A 24,292-nucleotide genomic window follows, 5' to 3' on the forward strand; every position below is an offset into this window, starting at 1 on the left:
AAATTTCCCTAATGAACTTTATTTTTAAATTTGGCAATATAGATCTGTTCTTAGACTATGACTGCCTAGTTGTTATAATGGCTTTTTTATAATATGGTAGGCGGACGGGCAAGTAGACCACCTGTTCGTAAGTGGTAAACACCACCCTTAGACATTGGTGCTATAACAAATATTAACCTTTTCTTGCAACGAGAATGCCACCAACCTTGAACCATAGGAGCTAAGATATTGTGGCAATTGTGCCCATAGTTAAAGAAAACTTTTTTGATGAGACAGGTCGAACAAATTGGCCAGCTGTTGGTAAGTGTTCTCCATCTCCCACTGGCAATGGCGCTGTAAGAAATTTTGGAACTAAGATGCTATATTCCTTGTGCTTATAGTTACATAGAGTCACAACCTTCGAACCAGAACACAACAGACCTATGTATTGCTATTAAACAGTAGAATATCCGATGTGTGGGCGACCCAGACGGGCTTGCACAAAGCCCTACCACCAAGTAAAGCAATGAATCACAGATCCTGAGCAGTCGATTTTGGACTACTGTAGCCATTTTTATAGAAGACTTACCTGCACTGATAATGCGACTTACCCGAGATATCAAAGTGCACTATACAATAGAATCACTCTCGTGTCTGTCTGTGTGTCATATTTTTTTATATACTTTAAGTATTTACAAATACATGCAAAATAACCACAGCCAAAGTTGTCATTCACTTACGTCCATAAAATGTCCTCTAAGAAAGTTCTAGAAAAGGTCCAGTCATAACAATGGACTATCGATCATAATGGATAGTTCGAACAGTTCTAACAGTTCAACACACATGGTGAAAGTGCTTCTCAAACATTTGTGTAGAGCGCTCAAGTTATAAGTATAGGCATAGTTTGAAATTTTATCAGGGATGGTATCAAGAGGGATGGTTCTTTATTATATTGAAACTTATTCCAAGTTAGAAAGAGCACTCTATGGTTATTAAGGAAGAATTTTAAGACAGCGTAGTTTCGGATTTTTCTAATTATTATATCATGGTCCTCGTATACATTTAAATTAAATGACAGTATCATCTACAGCTCAAATTAAAAATAAAAGCCAGATGGAGCGTACGGAACATTTTACTGAAGCCACAAAAGCGAATACAAATTCCCGTTAGAACTACCCGTGAGAACTACTCCGAAATCTTAGTACAATAAATTAACAATCGCTGCTTACCATATGAAACCTTGAAAACACATTGAATCCTTTCCAATGATACTAAATTTAACAATATATATTCTATCTTAGATTATTTATACCTATATAAGATAGAGTGTCGCTCTGCAAAAGTATCAAAACTAACGAGCCAACTTTATTATTTCGGTGTACGTGACAGCTAGGCTTGACACTCGTCAAACGTCATACTACTTTACTGATGTGAGTAGGCTTGCCAGATGCCCGGGAAGGCCAGGATTGTCCCGAATTCTGAAAACCTACTTGTTTCGTAATAATAAAAATAAGTTTTAAGTCTAAACTGCATCTTAAAATTATAACTGGCGTTAATTACCTACTATGTACGTAGATACCTATCTAATAAAAGTATGTATTAGATAATAAATGGCATTTTCCTTTTCAAATACAAATATAAATCCTTTAAAAATAAAAAAAATAAGATACTTTTTACTATGGCCACGACCCGACACCGTTGTCCTAGAATTGTCCCGGATTTGATAAGTTTCTATCTGGCAACCCTAGATGTGAGTCTTCAAAGTGGTGGTTCAACGCGTTCTCAGCTTTGACAGTCTATCTTGACATATAAATAATTTAACTATCATATAAATACACTGAAGATAAAAAAAATCTTATCCTCCTAATAACAATAAATATGATATATCAATATAGTTTAAACAAATAGTCATGAAATTACGAATTCAATGACATTTCATCAGTATACGAATGGAAGGATTCAAATCAGCCAATAACAGATTACTCCGATATAATTCTTAAGGTGATATCAGACGGTTCATTCGAGTGAATGTTCTTTTGAGTGAATGATTCATTTTTCTTTCATTCCATGTTCACACGGCTTAGCTGGAATGACGTATAAAAGAACATTCATCCGTAGTTTCTTTCAATATGGCGTCGAATTAAGTCGTGTCTCTTGGAATAAGTTTAATTTGTGATTTGTGATCATTTAATCAAGGAGCTAAAAAAAAAGAAGGAAAAAAAGCTTCGATGGTGGTGGGTGCGACCATGGATTGGAAGAAGAAATATATTTGGAGCTTCAGATACATTGTTGAGAGAACTAGCGGGTGAAGATCCAGAATCATATTGCAATCACCTGCGAATGGTTAACAGTAAATTTGAAGAATTTCTATTACTTGTTTCTACATTGACGTATCGACCGTCTGCTACAGCGTTCGAGACAAAATGGCCAAATCCGAGTGAACGTTCACTCTGTGTTCAGACTGTTCATTTTTCGTTCATTCGGAGTGGGAATGAAATATGCCGAATGAACCGATCCAACGTCGTTGGATCAGTTCACTAATGAATTCATTCGGCACTTTTGTTTCGCTTTGTGTTTAGACGTGTCACTTTGAGTGAAAGATGCAAAATGAAACACGAAAATGAACGAAAAATGAACCGTCTGATTCGACCTTTACAGATTGACAGATAACAAACAGCTAGTGTTCGAAAATCAAAAAGGTGTCATTGACTTCGACGTGCAAGCTGTCAGGTCTTCTGACCACAGATAAAGTGAAAGAATCGTATAATATTTTATGCACTCTTTTGTTTTTTAATCTGCGGTCTACATAACGAAGGGTGACTCGTCGTGTTCCCATGTTTACTGTAAGTTTTATAATGAGCTTGTTATTTGAAAACGGACGTCATTAACGCTTTGTTTTCTGTACTAACTTATTTAATTAAACTAAAGTTTATTTAAAATCGTATCATTTTATGTAAGTAAATATTTGAATAAAATTAAGCGGTTAAATATTTAACAAATTCATTTAAATCTAAAAAAAGACTATACAACAAGTTAACTTGAACAGGGTATAGTGTGATTCGGATTTAAGTGATGGGTTCCGTGAAAAATGGACAGGCATTTCACTTGTTCAATGAACATCATTCACCGAAATGTTTATTTTATACATGTTATCAAGAAACTAAAATGTCAAAGAAGAAACCATAACAAAACAATATGACCTACCAATAAAAACAGTTCCATTACCCTACATTTTCCAAAATCGGTTTGCTTCGACTAAATCCTAATATGCTTCGATATTAAAACGACACAAAAAAGTAGGTTAAAAACAATTTGTTTTCATGATGAAGTCCGCTTAGATTTTTTCAGCTACGACGGGCAGATTCCTTCAACTAGCCTTCCTTACTAGCCTTAATTGACACATACTACACGTATGTGCTCAAACAAAAGTGCACTCTCTATTCTGTGATTCACATAATCTCACTCCTCCACTGAACATTTAGGTGCAGAGCCAAAGGCTATTTCGAGCTCAACGAGGCATTGGAATGTTAGTATCGTCAAGTTCTAGATTCCGAATAGCTACTTCTTGACAAAAACCTCAATAATTTCTCACTAGCCCGACAGAGGGTTTAAACACAATGCATCGGGATCTGTTGTCTTTTAGCTAGCCACTAGATCACTCAAAACTTCAGTTGAGTTTATTGAAGCTCATATAACGTGTAAGTAACTAATGAGCAATAAAAAATAAAAATTGAAGAGCAACAATGTTATGGAATATTTGTAAATTTAAATAAAAAAAGAGATCCATAAAGTGTTCCAATAAAATAGTGTTCGTATTTAACCACGGAACCCTAAAATTTTATACTTTTGCACCGAAACAAGAAAGACATCCTGAAAAATGAGTTTACTTGCCTTTTTTTGTTAATCTGTTGTAAAAAGTTATGTGTCTAACGTTAAATATACCTTTATATTTATAAAAAAAAAATACACAGCAGTGATATTCTGGAAGAATTCAATTTGTATCTCACTCGTGAAATGACTGACGACCGACTCGTAATGATATTAATTCTATAATTATTATAGCCAGGGTTCCGTATCACATTGTGACGTTTCTCGCTCGTGGACTCCGGTGTATTATGAGTTTCTCGTTAAAGAATACCTCTACCGAAAATGATATGACAGTACCTATATTTCTGTTCGAGGGGCTTACGTCATTTTTTTTAACATTGAAGTACCTTCCTTTAATATAGATGTTGAAAAAGAGTAACTACTGAGTTTCTTGCCGATTGTTCTCGGTAGAATCTACATTCCGAACCGGTGGTAGCTTTACTTAATATAGTTTGTTAAATGACGATTCAAAAGTGCTGTAAAAGCCTACTTGAATAATGTAAATTTTGATTTTTGATTTTGATAATATAATATACTGACTACCCATCCTGGGTACATGGTTGTAATATGAGTCTAAATGGACATTTTTATATTAATACATATGTACATAGGCTTGCGCGGCCAGTAAAGCTCGCAGTTGGCACGACTGTTTCCAAAATCTCAAAATCAAATCAAATCAATTTTATTCGAGTAAACTTCACAATGAACCGTTTTTGAATCGTCAAAATTTAAACATTATACACGTTAAATACCTTTAGGTATCTAACATATATCTCTTGTACTTATTTTAATAACATGTAATCATATATAAAAATATATATAAAAAAACTTTTTGTGTATTTGTATACGAAAAGGAAGATTGTTGCGCGCTTGTGAGTTACACCGTCAGTGAAAATGAGAAGTTATTTATTATCACAGAACACAAATTACAGTGATTCGTGAACCAAATCCGGTAGTCGCACTCAGAAGTCCAGTGTTCGATATAGTCGCAGGTGTCTTTCGTATTTCGCTTTACGAATATATATGCACAATCGCTTTCGAATATAGTATTATTTGTATTGTCACTCGGTAGGGCTTTATGAATGTCCGTCTTGGTAGTTACACCATTTTTTATAAGAAAAACGCATTACGCGTTTCTCCCACGTATAGTGTGGGGGGGGGGGGGATTATGTGGGACTCGCCGGTGCCTAGGATGACCCTAGTACACCGGAATACCCACTAAAAACCAGTGGTACCCTCTCCGTCGTTTCGGTCGGGGCCACAGGATCGCTTTTGCATTTTACCATGACGCTCTGACGGTCGGGTTAGTTACCACTCACTCATCAGATATATAGAACAGCAATACTTGGTATCATCAACATCTTAGCTCATAAGATCGGTGGCTCAATTGAGATGTAAGGAATGTTTAATATTTCTGAGCTAAGGGCAGTAATGACCACTTTCCATATGGCATATGCAACACTAGTTGTCCGTCCTGACTTCGCCAGACAAGGTACCCAAAAACTGACTTCACTCAAGCAAACGGAAACTAGTACAATAATAATTCATAACAGATTAAAGTCTTAAGCCACAATGTGAGTCAGCGATGAGTTACGTAGTTTTACAAATGATTATTATGAGATTAATTTTAAATTTAAGCGGGTAAGTTTTAATTATTCTAGTTAGTTCTAGTTCGTTCTAGTTTAATTTAAAACGAAGGATCTCGTGTAGGATTTTTTTGCAAATTAAACAAACTTTAACTATTTCCAAGATTGTAACTACCGAGTTTCTTGTCGGTGGAATAAATATTCTGAACTGATATGTTTTTTTAGTAAAAAGTATCTCTTGTGAAAGTATCATTGAATAAAAATGTTGTAATAATAAATCAATTTGTTAAGTAAGAACATTTTTATGTAAGAAATATTATAATTTTGACATTTTTAACTTGCTTACAATAATTTCATCAATATTAACTATTTTTAAAGCTATTTTAAAAAAAAACAAAAATAATTATAACAATATTTTAAATACTTATTTACTTGAACGTAAATGTCTAAATCTATTGTTTTTTTTTTATATCATTTTATTTGAATAAGTTATCATAAAATCAATCAAAATAAAAATATTATTTATTCGAGTAGGTCCATAAAAACACACTACAGTTTTGAATTAAATCTAAAGCCACCGCCGTTTCGGAAAGTAGATTCTATCGTGAAGAACCAGCTAGAAACTCAGTAGTTACTTACGTACATAAATTATATTTACAGACTTGAATACTTATACTCGCAATCATTAAAAAAAAACTTTAATTATTTTTAATGACAGAACACAACAGCGCTTTAAGAAGACATAATTGCTCCCTGGAGCCAATACCCCATAATTAAACAATCGTAAAAACATTCACAAAGAGCTTACGTACGTAAAATACAATACGAAAATATATACCGAATTGTTCACCAAAAGGTACTCAAATCGATAACTAATTCTTGATCAAAACACGTGTAAAGCTGAATATTATTAAACACTGGGGGGTCTCCCTCGAAATTTCGCATTTATTCAAAATATTTCTTAGAAATTTCGAAACCTACGACAGGTTTTGTTTTGATTTCATTTAATTGTAAACTACAAGTCACTCGTCTATATTTGGCGCCAAAATGATGAAACCTATTTTAAATTAAATTTTTAATATCAAATAACATACATTAGTTCAATAGGAATCGGAGTTTGTCGAAAACAATTTACTTTAATTTGGTTTACATTTTTCATTTTTTGCTTATACATCCATAGCGCCGCTTTCTAACCGGCCAGTAACTTTTTTCAAAAGAAATTCTTTGTTAATTCGTAACAATTTAGTAAAATAACATCAAGAATCCTCTTTAATTTTCTGCACATCTACGGCTGAGGCTCTTCAAAATGAGACTATAACCGATTTTTTATATGCAGCTATCGCCACAAGATATATACAATTTTTTTTTGCAAAATCTGACGCAAAATCTTGTCAAATCTGAAACGTGCGTTTGAAATTTCACTTAAAATTCACTCTGAATCTCTCTTATATGTTCAACAATCAAAACTTTAAAACATATTCACATACAAGATTGTATAATTTAGTGTCTTGTTGGTGTAGTGACTAGCTTATATTCGAGTCGGATCAATAAAGAAAATTTTGATTTTATTTCCGTCTAGAAATTTTCAGCATCTTTTTGTATTGATACCCGCTGTACCTGATACTGGCCAGGAGCACTTGACAAAATGACACGATAAAAATATTATAAGGAACTCTCGGTATTGAAGTCAGATTCACAATTGATTCATTTGTTACTAAAAGTTAAGTTTGGTCAAAATGTGTAAGAACTATGTTTGAATTGATTTAAAAAACTAATGCCGTACTGACTTGTAAATTAAAGTTGCCATAGTATTTTAACAACTTTGCGGTCGTCAATTTGCCGCCGAATGACCCAGAACGAGGTCGATCCCGGATCCCGTAAAAGGACTGCCCACCCGGGACTTCGAATTCCGAATCCGAAGGTTAAGTTCGTAGATGCCAAATGGAATTCCAGCGAAATGTTTTATCGCCTTACAGGATTTATCTGATCTGATATTCGTATTATTTATGACCTCTCGAGAATTTCGTCAGTATTTGTTTTTATTAATTGGTAATTCGAAGGTTGGACATAATTTGTCGTGTTATTTTAATTAATATGTCTGATCTGAACGTTGAGGAATTGTTCCGCGGGATAATTGCTACGTGATAAAGTTAAAATGTAAATTCCATGTACATTTGCAGATCGTCATTATTTTCCATGGAAATGTGATACATGAATATTTCTTTTTTCATGCAGTGGAATCCTTCCGAAAGGGCTCAGGGGAAACCGGGTTATATGGGATTCACATCCACTAAAACCACTGCGATGGCATTCATAGGCTACAGGATCATGTTCGTATTATCCATCCGAAGCTCTTCCCTTGCTGTGCTCCGTTCGTACGGCAGCGTGAAACCATCCCTGCAGCTGTCATCCTCAGTGAACTTAATACAATTGTCTATTCGATGGTGACTACTTACCATCAGTTGACCCATATGCTCGTCCGCCAACCAATGCCATAAAAAACAAACTCAAATTCTTTTTATCATCTATACAATCTTGTGATGAGTTAGGTGCCTTACTTATTAATGTGTTTTTAACAAATGGCTTTAAATTTAATGAGTCGAGACGGCACGTGTTCCGAACCGAAAATTGCGAGTTCAAGCCCAGGACGGCGTGTGTTCCCACACGCTCGATTTGTATTCATAATATTTCATCTCTCGAAGAAATTTGAATGTTTTAATAAAATTCTGGCGTTGTTGTAGCGAGGTAAAAAATACGGTGATTATTTTTATATATACATATATTATAAAAGAAATATTGTAGTCTACTTAGGTTGATGAATATGTATGATTTTGACGTATGACATACTTCCCTTCTTGTGTGAGCATTGGCGTTGCCACGTGTGTATCGTTAGTGTGCTTTAAAGTTAGTTACTATAACGAAAGATTGTCCATCTTGTATCTCGTAATAATGTCACCCATCCCTTGGCTCGTGTCCTTCAAGTGTGTGAAGACCAAGAGAGCGCTTCCCAGAATAAAAGTGTCTGAAAGTAAGAGCTAGGATTTCGAGGTACCACCCCCCCCCCCCTTTTTGTATTATATTAATAGAGTTTACTTAGCTATCGGGAGCACAAACATTATAACGTTATATTTAAAACATACTAGTGGGTCGCACGCGAAACTTCTCGTTTATTCAAAAAATTTCAAAACCTATGACAGATTTTTTTTTATTTCATTGTAAATTGACGACGTCTGTCACGATTTACATTTGTTTTTTGTGTCCAGTTACTTATTCCGCTCTCTAAAATGAATTCTTTGTTAAATTATAACAATTTAATAAATTGCAATCAAGAATCCTTTTTACTTTTCTGCACATCTACGGCTGGAGCTCTTTAAACTGAGACTATAACCGATTTTTATGTGTAGCTATCGTCCCACATACACGGGGACAAAAATCGACTTAGTTATTAATATATAAGATAAAAGATTCAATGAATTCAATGTTTTTAAATGTATTACTTTCAACTACTTCTATAAAATCTCTCACATATACAAGGTTCAACCCTTTTAGAGCGATAATACGGTTTTAAATCAAAAAAATCCAACAAAGACTTGAAGGATAAATAATCCAAAGACGTGGAATTATTGAATCAATCGGATTAATAACGACATCGTTATATTATAGGTCTCCTGTATTGAAATAATATCTTCAGATAAAATATATTGTGTAGGAGATTTAAGAGGATTATTAAAGAGCCTGATTGAAAAAAAGAATTGCTTTCACTGATATTTCTTTTGAACTTTAATGATCTTTGACAGCCAAAGCTGTGCGGTAAATTAGTTGGAAGAAAAATGCTTAGCAGATACTAAAACATTATTGTTGATATTGACTTGCAGTATATTCAGTTGATATGGGCTGCAGAACCCGAAATGCTGGGTTCATACAAGCCGGGCTGATAAACTGTTATTGAGATTTTCAAAATTTCTTAGAAGCAGTCGGGAATCTGTAAGTTGGAAGTGTGTATACTCCCGTGCCCCTGAACTTTACATGCTGTAAAGTCAAATGTTTCTGTGCCGAAACATTTATGAGAAAGAGTGAACAGACTGTGCAGCTGTGTTTGTGCTCTTGTCCCCTACAATAATTCCTGCGTAAATAGCTAGCTAGTCTTCTTTGAAATCAGCCAGACGACACCGTTGTAATGTACAGCCGAAAAATGCCACATTGATAAATCTAAGTTACTAAAAATGACTTCAATATATTTCTGACTAAGTGTCATATATAAAAGGTCTCAGCTTACAAAAGTGGACCGCATTCCTGAGTTTATACGTCGGGTGATTCTCGCCAGATACCGGATGACACTTCAGATATGTCGACGTAATATTTTTGGGCTCAAAAACGACGAGTATAAATTCGCCAGAAATTTCCTAGTGGCCGAGATGGCGCTGATGTTAGAACGCGTGTATTAACCGATAATTGTGAGTTCAAACCCAGACAACTATCACAGAATCTTCATGTTCTGGATTTGGGTTTATAATTCATCTCGTGTTTGGCGATGAAAAATAATGACAGGATGCATCTGTCATTTGAAATAAGCTACAAACTGTCTCCTTAAAGAGAGAAGGCATTAGCCCACCAGTGTTATAATCACAAGCTGCTTAAATCGTTTTACTAAAAATCTGACCGGTTCATAGTTTCTTTTCGTAAGAATTTAGTAATTAATTCCTAAGTAAATGACCATCTGGCGTAGTTTTAAATATCTTTGGAGCTGTGTCATCAATTTCTATGCTAAGAGTCTAGTCACCCGCTGTTTCTTCTATTGTTTAACTGTTCATATTTCACTATCATTCGTTCCGTATAATACAGCATATATTCAACGTCTGTAACTGTTCTTTCATTTTTTTAGGTCGTACAGCATATGCAATGCTTAAAGGCCGTTATTTTATTTTCTATTCTCGTATGTAATTGGGTTATTTTGATCAATAAAACCTTATTTATTTATTACTAGCTGTGCCCGCGACTTCGTGCGCGTTTGAATTTAATATAAAAGCGTGACTTTATTATTATTTTACATATAATTCTAAAATAAGAGTAGCCTAAGTTACTCCTTATTACATCAGCTATCTGCCAGTGAAAGTCCCGTCAAAATCGGTCCAGCCGTTCCAGGGATTAGCCGGAACAAACAGACAGACAGACAAAAATTGTAAAAAATGTTATTTAGGTATATGTACCGTGTATACATACATATGTAATTAGTAAAACGCGGTTATTTTAATATTACAAACAGACATTCCAATTTTATTATATGTATAGATTTAATTCATATAATTTTTCGAGCTTCTGAGTTCAATATTTGAGTGGAAAGCTGTCTAGCTAAATCCATTTTTTAATCCTCAACTCTTTCCCGGTTGTATCTCGTTCGCTACACAATTAGCTCATGATATCGAGGGAATTGAGAATGTGTCAGGGTTTCCGCACACACTTGTGAACTATAATAAATTGATTTGGCCAATTATCTTTGATAATGGCCGCCGTAAAAAATATCGTATGAGAAGAAATCGTCGTCATATATGAGGCTTTAATATTTATTCCTCAAACAATAAATTTGTGTTAGTTTTAGTTTAATTTAGAAAAGTTAAACTTTATAAATGAATTGATAAGTTGATCTTCAATTCCGTCAAGATCAAACCCCGTCTTGAACACGTGAAGCGCCTGAGTGGCTTGGATTTGGATTAATATGGGCCTATATACAGACTTAAGCGTAAAAATAACGGAATTGTTTCATGGAATTCATTATTCATGTGTATAAATTTGTTCCAGTTCAATTTCGTGGGGAAGCTGCTGGGTCCCAAAGGGAATTCTCTGAAAAGGCTGCAAGAAGACACGATGTGCAAAATGGCGGTTTTAGGACGAGGTTCTATGAAAGACCGTCAAAAGGTATGTAACTACATCATTCACACTATTTTCTTCTACTGAACAATTGAACAGAGATGAAAGTATTATAAATCTAAATGTAAACTAACTTCATTAAGGACGACCTCCATGGTCGAGTAGTGTGTACACCGGTGTGTACACCGGATTCCCGGCCGAGTCGATGTAGAAAAATTTCATTAGTTTTCTATGTTGTCTTGGGTTTGGGTGGTTGTGTTATCGTCGTTACTTCTGATTTTCCAAAACACAAGTGCTTTAGCTACTTACATTGGGATCAGAGTAATATATATGATGTTGTCTAATATTTATTTATTAATTATTATATATTATTATTAACTTCACCAATTCGAACAATTTTCGGTGGTGATCACATACCATCAGATGACTTGTTTCTCATCCGACTACATCATAAAAAAAAATCTAATTAAATACCAGGGAGCACAAAGGATGTTTCCAAGAGGATATAAATTGGGGGTAAGAAAATATCTGGTAAATATTAATTTATTATTTACAGGAAGAAGAACTTCGTGTATCCGGCGATCCTAAATTCGCTCATCTATCAGATGAACTACACGTGGAAATTAGTGCGTTTGCAACACCAGCTGAGGCGCATGCACGTATTGCATATGCACTTGCTGAATTGAGGAGGTTCTTAGTTCCGGTAGGTATTGTTTGATATAATATATAAATAATCACTCTTAGATCATTCGACGTGTGTTCCAAGTTGGGTAAGAGTAAAAGACCGAAATGAAATCACATAAAATACTCGTATACTTTATACAAGTAGGCGCTTTGGAATCGTGATTTTGTTATTCCGATCATAATGTAGATTCTACCGAAAATTACCGGAAACAAATCATTAGATACTTACTGGTATCAATCAAATACCATAACTATGTTCATAAAATACAATTCTATTCAAATATCCTGACTGAAAAGTTTTAAATACTATCTGCAGGTTTTTTATTAATTTCATCCATATAATATACTGTATTTGTAACATATACTAAATATTTATAATACCTTAATTATATACAAATAGAAATTAAAAATAGATATTGTACCAATCATGACCGAGTGGAATGGTCGCAAGAATGCGAGCAGCATTTTGCCGTTGAATAACAATTCCGGTTCTCTGAGCAAAATTGAACCAGCCTGTCATCACCAGAGCTTATCAGTGGAGGCAATAAGGCTACGTGTTATACTTTTAATAATTCATATATACAGGGTTATTGGTAATTCGACGTATTCCCGTTAGGAGGTGATAGGGGTGACTATTTGCAATAATTTTAACCCTCATATGCATGATGCAAAGGTGAACCATTTTTGAGCATCTAGTAAACAGTCGAAGTTTTCTCATATAGTTCAATATTTGACAAGGAACGGCGATAAATCCAAATTCACTTTTAGAGGTCTTATTGAAGTCAACAAACCGTAAACCCCTTCATGATGTATTGCGTCACGCGACCCAAAATAAACCAATTTATTTTCAATTGAACGATTCCTTACCCAACATGGCTTCAACATATTTTTCATTATAATATGGAACGGCGTCAACAATTTTCATATAAATTAATTTAAGTAACATTTGATGTTTGATGTGACATGGCTCTCTGTGTGCAGAATTGGGGGGGGGGGGGAATAAAATGATGGAATCGTGTAACTAGAGATTAAATCTTCGACAAACTACGTTATAGATCTGTCTTTTAGAACGCAATTATTAATTAAATCATATAATCTCATGTTAACCATTTTCTCAGGCGTTGGTACCTCAAAATCTGATTATTCAACAAGATGTCGAGGCTCCAACTCTTCAACTCTTAACTCCTATTTCTTCGCATATAACATTTTTTTTTTATAAAGGTACCAAGAAGCGAAAAAGCTCACGGTTCTTGCCAATCCTCGATTTCACTTCACTTATCACATTCTTGAAAAAAAATATCATTCAGATACAATAACATGATATGACACCACACACACACACAGTCAATATTTTACAGTAAAACCTTCTCCGAATTGCGCTGCATCTTCTCGTATAAGTGTGTACTGATTTTTTTTTTTTATTTGGTAGTCAAAACAAAAATACCTCTTATTAATTAGTATCGATTTGAAGAGCAAAATTAAAATCCAGTTAATCATGCTCCCCAAATATTAATGTCGCTCTAAAATTTTCAACAGCGCTGTTCGTTCGTAATCTTACATTGTTCAGCTCCACCAGTTTCCTATAAACTTTGGTTCAAGAATAGATACTGGGGGTTTGTAATATTACTTTAGAACGAACAGGTGCCATCTTTATTTTACTAGCATTTCATAGACGTCGGTGATTTGAACGCCATCCGCTTATAAAATCCGCGATTTACGACCAACGGCAACTATGAAAGGAATTCCGATCAGATACATTAATAGCCGCTTAGAAGATTGTCTTTAGAAATGTTACATTTTACGATTAGAGCCGAATAGCTCGGCGGCTAGAATACTTGAATTTTGACCAAAGATTGTGGGTTCAAATCTCTATTAACCTTTCTTTAGCTTGAAGCTTCAGATATATGTAATCTTTCTCTCCAAGTAGAAAAGCGGCCCAACAGCTGATCTTTAATAGCTTTTACTTAACTTTCCTACGATCATAAAGCGTAATTGAAATTTCTTTAGCAGTTTATTAATGAAATAGCTCGCCGCAAACGGCTTCGTAAGAAGCGCACTTTTTATAAATTCCTTGCTTTTCGAATAAAATAGTATAAAGAAGTTCAATTACATTCAATAGAGGATAAATGTTAATGCATGTCTTGTCCAAACAAGACATTTTTAAATATATTTGAAATATAATGTAATTTTTAAGAGATCTTAGAAAAAAGGGTACTCAATTCGTTCATATTTATATATTATATATTTGAGCACAACTACTCTTATGAAAAGCAGGACATTAACGATCCGAAATTCAAATTTTGTAAATTATTGTAACCTAAATATTCTTTAACTTTGACTTTGACAAAACTTTTTATCGCTGAACTGATTTAAGTTTTTTCTTTATATTGGCGCTCTGGAACTTCGAGGTCAATCTCGAATTTATTGCTATTGGATACATAATTTTTTTAAAGCATATGTATAATATATTAAAGTCATTGTTTTTTGTAAAGCCTAAAAGTCATTTTAAAGCGCGTCAAGGTTTAAGTGAAGCGATTTTTTCTATCTAAACTATAATCCGAACAGTATCCATTCTTCAAAATTTAGTGCCAATAAATTTTGCTACACAGCAATAAAACAAATTTTATATCTATAACGTCCGCAAACAATCAAAACAAATATTGAACCAATAAAAACGACGCTCCAGTGATATGAAAACTCGTAAACTTTTGATGTATGGCGTATAAATTTAAATGTTTGTAATGTATAATGTCGATCCCTGAACGGCGGACGCGATTTGGTATCACACTTAAAGCAATTGTTATTTGTGTAAATTCTCAGCGATATTTCTGTTTGTTTCGTTTTGGTAAAACGTCGTAACTCGTATGTAACATGCAAATATTTAATTAGAAACAAGTTCAGCAGTGCGATTCTGTAATTCACCTCGTATCTCACTCGTGAAATGTTTCGCCATTTTGATACGTGTATCCCATAAATTTGTAATGATTATAGTTACATCGCATATTATTCTAATATTTATCGCACGTTTTTGCGGCGAGTTTCGTGTTTTTTTTTACCCAGTACGTCAACAGATTGTTAAATAATATTTAAATAAACAAATCTGACCAGTTAATAATAATCTGTGTAGTACACAGATGGAAATGACTTCCCCGCGTAAAATAAGGCTTTACAGAAAACTGTTATGTCGTGGAAACTAATAATGCAATTTTGATATGCGTCTTCTTTAAGTTTTATAATTATTTATTAAAGTCAATATTGCATGAAATTCTGTTATAATCAGACATAATTTAACGCTCGTATGCTGCGGTAATATGTAACTGTTTTCCCTGACTCACGACAGACATAAACACAGTTATAATTTTGACTATATATATTTAAATATTTACAAAACTTCGATAAAACAGAGGAGTTATTACGACAATCAGTGAACACCGAGCCTCAACTCACCGGGGACTAAGTTAGGGAGTTATTTGTGACAAATCGTCGAAATTTCTACGTCAAACAAAGGCATTAATGTCACGTGGTAATATTTCTCAAAAGGAAAACAAATGAAGGGCCGTTGTTACAAAAATTATGTCACATTTAGCCCCGAAACCGTCGCCATTGAAACGTAACTTGCGTTAATACTTTTATTTTCAAAAGAAGGTCGGGCTCAAAGGGCGCTTTTTAAGAATTCATCGAAACGCTACGAGTATTTACAAATCAGAAAGTTAGAAGACGTTGTTTGCTTCGCTGGATACGATTACAGAATGATAAAGTATTTTTTTACGAACGATTCGGGGTTTTATAAGATCTTTGTATATTTTATTTCTTGGTACAATAACTTCTAACAATAATAAAAAAACTAAATCTCCAATCTTTTGTCAACGAGGTCAACAAACACGCATATTCTTAATATTGAACTTGGCTTCCATTTTGCTATCCATGTTTTGTCTGGCCTAAGGCCTCTCCCTTTAAAGAGGTGTGGAACTAATTCCATCACGCTGCTTTAATGTGCAGTGATGGATTCACACGTGGCAGAATTTCATTGAAATTAGACTCATGTAGGTTTCCTTCGCCGATCACGAGATGAATTAATGAATAAATATAAATTCATAGAATTATTATAATTGTTTGTTTCAACTCAATTCAAAATTCAATTGTTTCAACATCAAACAGATGTCACTGTCACATTACCAAAATATAGAATATTAATCCTAAATAATATTATATATGCGAAACAAAGGTTGTAAACACCAGGAAGTGTATCAGCACTAACTTAACTTCGGTCTGTTACCTTAAAGTTTTAATTGTCGGGATCAATTCGACCCGGAATTCCAAGATCCGTTGCCGTATTGCCCATAGACTAGCTTCTAGTAACGACGCTGTAAGATCACAGACAAACAAATTAATCACACTTTTATATTTATAAAATTGATTAAGTTGCTTAGATCAAATCTTGTCTATACATACATATAATAACTTTGGAGTCTCTTTGTAATATTAAAATAACCGCTAATTACTAAATGCATATGTCTGCATACACGGTATCATCATCCTCCTGCCCGTATCCCAATTTACTTGAGGTCTGCCCAGCAAGTCTTCATCTTCCATACTTCCCTATCTGACGTCATCTCACAAGTAACATTCTTTCCAGCCATATGATCACACACTCCATCCATCTTTTCATTGGTCGTCCCCTTCCTCTATATCCATCCAGGTTCATGCTCAAGACCTTCCTCACGATATGTTCCTCATTCCTCCTTGTAACATGCCCATATCACGATAGCCGCCTTCCACATAACTTCTCGGCTATCGGTGCTACTTTCAACTTGTATACACGGTACATATACCAAAAAAACATTTTTTACTATTTTTGTCTGTCTATCTGTTTGTTCCGGCTAATCTCTGGAACGGCTGGACCGATTTCGACTGGACTTACACTGGTAGATAGCTGATGTAATAAGGAGTAACTTAGGCTACTTTTATTTTAGAATTATATATAAAATAATAATAAAGTCACGCTGCAATGTCCAGTATCGCGCGCAGCCCTCGCGCCGCCGTCACGTCGGATTCCTCCCATCAACGACTTAATATCACAAAAGCTTCCTAATACAGAATTAATAATTTATATCAAAATCTGCGAACTGAACAGTAACTTTTATGTCAAACTGAAACGTACACGAAGTCGCGGGCACAGTTAGTTGTATATAAACTGTGATCGGGAACAAAGATAGATTAATTGAATATTCAAAAAAAACTTTCCGACTAGTAAATTTAAAGATCATATTTAATAAATAGAAAAAAGACTTGATCCAATATTCTTCAAAGTTAATAAAATTGAATGTTTGTTCTCTATGAGTTAACCTTAACCATTGCGTTTGTGATGAAACATTTATTTTGAGTTTTTGTCCGGGAAAGTTCTATGCCTAATAGTTTTTCTTTGTATGCTTGCCCTTAACATAAACATTTTTATGTACATGTTTTATATGCCCTTATTATTCTACGCGTTCTTAACCGGTACCGTTAACTAGTACCGACGAAATAATCGTTGATTTTCATGTCATATACGTAAATATTTAATTGTACGTAAAGAAATTTGTAGTAAAGAGTAACTACTAAAATACTTATCTATTTTTTTTTTATGGGCCATCTGATGGTAATTGGTCACCACCGCCCATAGACAAAAGCGCTGTAAGAAATATTAACCATCACCTATGCGCCACCAACCTTGGGAACTAAGATGTTATGTCCCATGTGCCTGTGATTACACTGGCTCACTCTTTTAACCGGAACACAACAATAAGTACTGCTGTTTGACGGTAGAATATCTGATGAGTGGGTGGTACCTACCCAGACGGGCTTGCACAAAGTCCTACCACCAAGTAAAAAGTTTATATTAAAATTATTTTGTAAAATGACGACTAAAAAGTGCCTTAAAAAGCCTATTTAAATATAGTATACATTGATTTTCATTTAAAATTATATGCGGTATATACGTGCCAGAGATAAGTGGACTGTATTCTGGTAAGTAAAAAGAAGAGTTACTTCGAAATCCAGGCTCATACTTTAGAAGACACTTTCTTCTTGGGAGCGCTACCTTGGTCTGCACACACATGAAGAACACAGCCACAGATCGGCGATATTATTTGTAGGCAGCCTTGCAGAACTATCAATAGTTGACCTCGAAAACTATTCAGAATATCGATACGTAGAGAGTATTCGACGTTGAGAAAGAGTAACTACTGAGTTTCTTGCCGGTTCTTCTCGGTAGAATCTAGATTCCGAACCGGTGGTAGCTTTACTTCGAATAGTTTGTTAAATGACGATTCAAAAGTACTTGTATAAAGTATATTTTGATTTGATTTGATTTGATAGTATCAATAGCTCTCCGTGAGCATACTATTGATTACGGAAATACTTCGATACTATCGATAGTATTGGTTAAATATCGATAGTCTATCGATAGTCTATCGATAGTGGACTATCGATGTGCAACACTGTTCGTAGGATAGGAGAAGGATAATAGTTCGTTACACTAGCTAACCTTTAAGCGCGGCGCACTCACGATACACACGTCGCGCGGCCCACACGAGAAGGGAAGTACGTCATACGTCATAATCATTCCATGGACTATTTTCAATATATGCATTATGAATCTGAATACATTATATTACTTAGAAAACGAATTTAGATATCTCATTGTAAGTTACTTAATATAATATACTGCTTACATTAACAAATAAATAATTATATCTATACAATTATCACAAAATTCTGAAGATTTTGTGCGTTTGAACGGACTAGTCATCTATCAGTCCAATTTGACCTTTTTAATGAGTCCTTAAAAATAAAAAAAGTTCTCAATACGGTTGAATTTTTATGTTCGTTAACTCATAACTCCGACATTTATACGACGTGGAAAATTATTTTTTTGTTTAGGCGGAAATACTTTCCGTTTGGGTCCATTTAAATTTAAAGAAAAATTACCACCCCGAGGGTGCAAAAAATACGGGATGATTGTTTTTATGGTTTCTTATTTATTTTCTCATAGTATTATTTCAAGTCGGTGTTTTTGCGTTATTAAAAAAAGTTGAAGCTTATTTATAATCACGTTACGACCAATGGGGGTGGGGACTGTAAAGGTTAAAGCTGGTGAATCAGCGTGGAGCTACTACGTTTATACTGATGAAATAAACCACTTGATGGTGAGTGAGCGGTGGTGATGGTCACCGCTGCCCAAAGGCACTGGCACTGTTAGAAATATTAACCATCCCTTACATCACCAATGCACCACCAGATACTGGCTAAGTCAAACTTGTTACTGGAACTCAACAATAAGTATTACTGTTTAGCGTTAAAATATGTTGAGTAGATAATTTCTACCCGGATTTGCCCAAAGTATGTCACACCAAGTGGACTTCTAAACGGTTGGACTGTTATTGATATCTTTTTTTTTGTATCTATTTAAGTACCTAGTAGCCTAGAACCTGATTGGTTTCAATGCGATGGAATTCAATTTCTTTTTTATCACTCCAATAATTTAAATAAAATTTAATTTTTATCCTTTCGACGCGCGATGAGCAACCAGTATTATAATAGTATACAAAAATATATCCCTTCTATAATAGATGTTTCAAATAATAAAATTAAGCAAATATTTCTTTATCTTTGCCGATTAATAAATTCAAATAATTTGTAAACAATAAATTAATAAATAAAGCATACCATTCAACACAAGATTAAATATATTTAAAAAAAAAAGCAAAATATATAATTGTATTTAACTAACATAACATTGTATTTTGAATGTTGGAAAAGAGTAACAACTGAGTTTCTTAGCGGATCTTCTCCGTAGAATCTACATTCCGAACCGGTGGTAGCTTCACTTAATATAGTTTTGTAAAATGTTCAAAAGTGCGCGTAAAAGAAGCCTACTTGAATAAAGTACATGTTGATCTTGATTTTTTTTTAAATATTCATAGCTTATGTAATTACAGGACTACAACGACGATATAAGGCAGGAACAGATGCTAGAAATGCAGATCTTGTCATCACAGAATGAACAAAGGCGATTAACTCCGCCCGACTCGTCTAGGAGCGGGAGTGAAGAGGCTTTGCCTCTGAGGGACAACGGCAACAAACATAGGGTAAGTGCATATATCAAATGTTCACACAATTAATAGAACTTAAAGCTCCACAAAGCTACTTATGAAAACTTAATACAGTTTAATTTGTGAGAGTTTATAAGATAAGTTATATTTAACATATATGTATATATGTATAATTAAACCGTGTTAATATATATCAACCCACAGAAGCACTAATAGAAGTTATTAAGATTAAAACAGAAAAATATTTTTATAATGACAGAAACCTTTTTAACTATATATGTGTGCGTACTATTACAAAGACATTACATAACTTTTTTTTAATTTCATAATATTGAGATTTTCTCTTGGTTTGGTAAATTCTGTACAAGATAGTCCAATTGAATTTTAGATTTACAAATATTTTTTTCTGACTTCACCAGCGTAAACCATGTCCTTCCTTGGAGGTAAATCTTGATTCATACTTTCGTCAAATTCGGTTCAATGGTTTATCTGTACAAGCGTAACAGACAGACAGAGATGCTTCCGCATTTATAATATTAATATTTATTTATTTGGGAAGCCAACTTGATATACAAAGCCAGTGATATACATCATGTAAGACAAAAAAACGAAACAGACAGAAGATACTACTGTGCTTATTAAATAAAATAAATTACAAAAACAAAAATGAAAAATAAAATTTAAAAAAATACATTGTACATAAAACAAAAAAATATATAAATACCTCTTATGGTAAATATAAAAGTGGTGATACAGATATAAATAAATCTATTTGCTGACGAATAAGCGAATTTTTTTACTGACGTACATTAGTATAAAGTAATGAAAATATAATCTAATTCGTATTTTTATGCTGTCTGTACTCCTAGTCATCTCACGCACACTAAGACACAATTTAAGCACGAGCGTCACTCACACATACTAATGCACGATAACAATTCAATAAGGAGAGGCGCCTTAACAGCCTGTAAATTTCCCGCTGCTGGGCTAAGGCCTCCTCTCCTTTTAAAAAGAAGGTTTGGAGGATATTCCACCACGCTGTTCCAATGCAGGTTGATGGCGGCCTGACTAAATAGACATATATTCTAAAGCTGTTTATATAAATATACGTAATTCTAAATCGTCCGTTTTGATTTTACATCAACTAGTACAGATCGATTACTCGCGATCCAACAAAAACAAAACAAATCAAAGCTGATATGCACGAGAATCCCCAAGTATGTACATCAAGATTGACAAGTCTATCTTCTATCGCCATTTGGGAATTGAACTTTTATCTCTAAAAGGAAAACAGTAAACCGAATATACAGAGTGTAGCGACAACAATGTTTAAGGAATTGAAGCAGGAAAAGATTACTTTTGTAGATTTCCTCGTAAGTCAAAAGATTTGACAAAGTCAATACATATAAATCCACTTGGCATATTTTCTACTGCCAAGCAGCAATATTTGGTGGTGTCGTGTTCCCGTTTAAAGGGTGAGCCAGTGCAACTACAGGCACGAAGGACATGACATCTGAGCTTCCAAGATTCGTGACGTATGTGGATAACAATGTGGTTTTATAACCTACTAAACATAAAAAATTCCAAAAATTAATAATAAAATAAATCGCTGCTTTCGACAACCGTCAGTTCCTCTCGATCGCTCATATTCGACTAAGTAAGTTGTGGTCAATTGACCGCAACTTAATGCGCAAAATCTCAGTACCGGTCAGCGCGTCTAGTAATATATATAAGTCAATGATTACTTTTGCAAAGAATGGAAAAAAACCCTCATAGAGCTAATGCCGTTTCTAAAGTCGACTTTTTGATTGAATGTTTTTCAACTATCAAAGCATGTATCTATTGGCGCGTATTTATGTGTGTATGTTGCTAAGACTACATTACTTACCTTACCTGTAAATTATTATTACTTACCTATAAACATTTTACATAAGACACGTTTTGTAATACCCAGGCGATAGATCTCTAATGTATTAACCATCTCAACTTTCGGGGAGAGGACTGATTATCCTTAACACGGGCTATTTAATTTAGCCTAGCTAGGATAGCCAGTACTTGACCTGTTTTTCTTTTGATGACCATATTATATTACACATTAAGTCTTCACTCATAGTGCAATCATGTATTAGTTTTATAGATGTTTTCTGTGTGAAATAAATAATAATAAATTAATCAATACAATTTTTACAAAGATGTATCCTTGGCCTTTAGTATGAACGTTGTAAATTCTACCCTTTATATATAACGAGAGCAAATCGGAGCAGCGTGGTGGAATAAGCTCCAAACCATCCCAATGGGAGACTATTGATTTGAGTGGATTATAGTTATGTTTCGATGAATGTTAGAAAGCAACTGAAACGAAAGAAGAAAATATTTTCATCCTTTTCACATCAGAACAAACGCATTCCGAGCGCGGAGGTCATAGAGGTCATGACACTTTCCAAAAATAGCCAATTTATGAAAAAATCATAAATTGTCAAAAGTTTATTAAATTTTATAATTATAGATGTCTCAAATATGATCAACTCGTTTGGCGATAATTTTGGAAAATTTACATTTCTTTAATTAACTAAAATGTAACCCCCTCCCATATTTATGACTCTGAATAGTGCATCAACGTTCAAGTTTGAAACATCTCATTAAAATTCGACCTCGACCTTAGCGTGTACAAACAAACAAGACATATTATTCCAAAGAGCACTAATTACGAAACTCTGAGTCAGAGTAAGTAAAGACATCAAGATTAACATATAAAATGAATAAATATCAGCTCAACATTAAATCTTTCACATCAGAGACAGTAACAGACACGAAGCAGAGAAAAGCGACTCCAACAAAGGATCGTTCAGTAGTCGTGCTGATAACGTCAAGACGTTCCAACGAAATTACCTTATACCTTATTTGAATTGATGCCAAAGAAAACAGATAGGGTCGGCGAAAACCTTTGCAGTAGATAAGACAGTGGACTATGTCACTATTAAACATATAACTTCGGTATAGTTTTCGCTGTCAGATTTGATTGACTACCGTTGAATGCGTAATTTTTTGATTACTTATTAAAACTATACTAATACGTCAATAATACAGCATTAAGAGTTTAAGGAAAACTTTTATCTTCAATGTATTTATATGATGCTTGTATTTATATCTCTTATAGATTTGCAAAGCTGAGAACACGTCAAAAAAAAAATAGTGGCCATTTTTTGACTGTACACACGCACGTATATTGTAAATGAACGTTTTCCAAAGATGTCGATTGTAAATTAAACAGTACCTTACTATATATTTATTTATTTTAAAAACATACAACAAACATACATTGCATTTACAAACTAACTAACATAACAATAAAAGTGATTAAATTATTTAATATTAGGCGGGACCAATATTGAGTTTCTTGCCGGTTCGTCTCGGTAGTATCTACATTCCGAACCGGTGGTAGCTTTAATTGAAATAATTTGTTTAATGACGAAAAGTGCTCGTAAAAGCCGACTTGAATATTATTATTATATTATATTAATATAATATACTTAAGTATATTATGATGCGAAAGTTGCTGTGCCTGTTAAAGCTTCACTCTTAAAACGCGGAACCGATTTAGATGAAAAAATGGGGATAGCCCAGAGCTCAGAGCCGAGGGAAGGACATAGACTTATTTTGAATATTATTTATTCTTTATTGCACACAGTATATAAATCATTTGTTGCAAAAATAAAAATTAAAAGTAGCTGCAAAGGCCGTGTCATGTACAGTGTCTTCCAGGCTTTATTAAAAGATCAAGGACAGGTAGTGCTGCTTTAGACCAGCAGAAATATTGCGAAAAAACTTAATGCAGACCCCCATTTCTTCCATAATTATTAACTTAACGTATAATTATATCCGAATAGAATCAAAGTAGGATTTTTGCAAAAAAAAAATTTTAATACATTTTAATTAACTTCTGCTTAAGCACGAATTGAGTACCGACGACAAAACAAAAATTCGAAAATCATTTTTAAAACATCTTCAATAATTAAACTGATAATTATTATGATGCAATTTTTTTAAGGTTTTCCTTATTAGGATCATGAGAAAGATAGGGAACATCACCATTAATAATTAAACGAAAATGACAAAATTGTTGTTAAAACAATAACAATATGAGTAGTAGAGTGAACACTACCACTACTTAACACTACTACTATTACTGAAGTGAACTCTACTACCCCATAAAAGAAA

The 24,292-nt window shown here is 33.9% G+C and overlaps 1 protein-coding gene across 3 annotated transcripts in view; it reads left to right on the top strand.

Annotated features, from left to right (window-relative positions):
- LOC113396475 (KH domain-containing, RNA-binding, signal transduction-associated protein 2-like) overlaps nt 1-24,292 on the top strand; it is a 278,222-nt gene that overhangs the window by 231,985 nt on the left and 21,945 nt on the right. For all 3 annotated transcript variants that reach the window (XM_026634416.2, XM_064218903.1, XM_026634413.2), the window contains exons 4-6: nt 11,229-11,345; nt 11,854-12,000; nt 19,961-20,110. In XM_026634416.2, coding sequence (XP_026490201.1) covers nt 11,229-11,345; nt 11,854-12,000; nt 19,961-20,110 — 414 coding nt within the window. The remainder of the gene's footprint in view (nt 1-11,228; nt 11,346-11,853; nt 12,001-19,960; nt 20,111-24,292) is intronic.

This window comes from Vanessa tameamea, chromosome 25 (genome assembly GCF_037043105.1).
Source record: "Vanessa tameamea isolate UH-Manoa-2023 chromosome 25, ilVanTame1 primary haplotype, whole genome shotgun sequence".
Lineage (NCBI taxonomy): Eukaryota > Metazoa > Arthropoda > Insecta > Lepidoptera > Nymphalidae > Vanessa > Vanessa tameamea.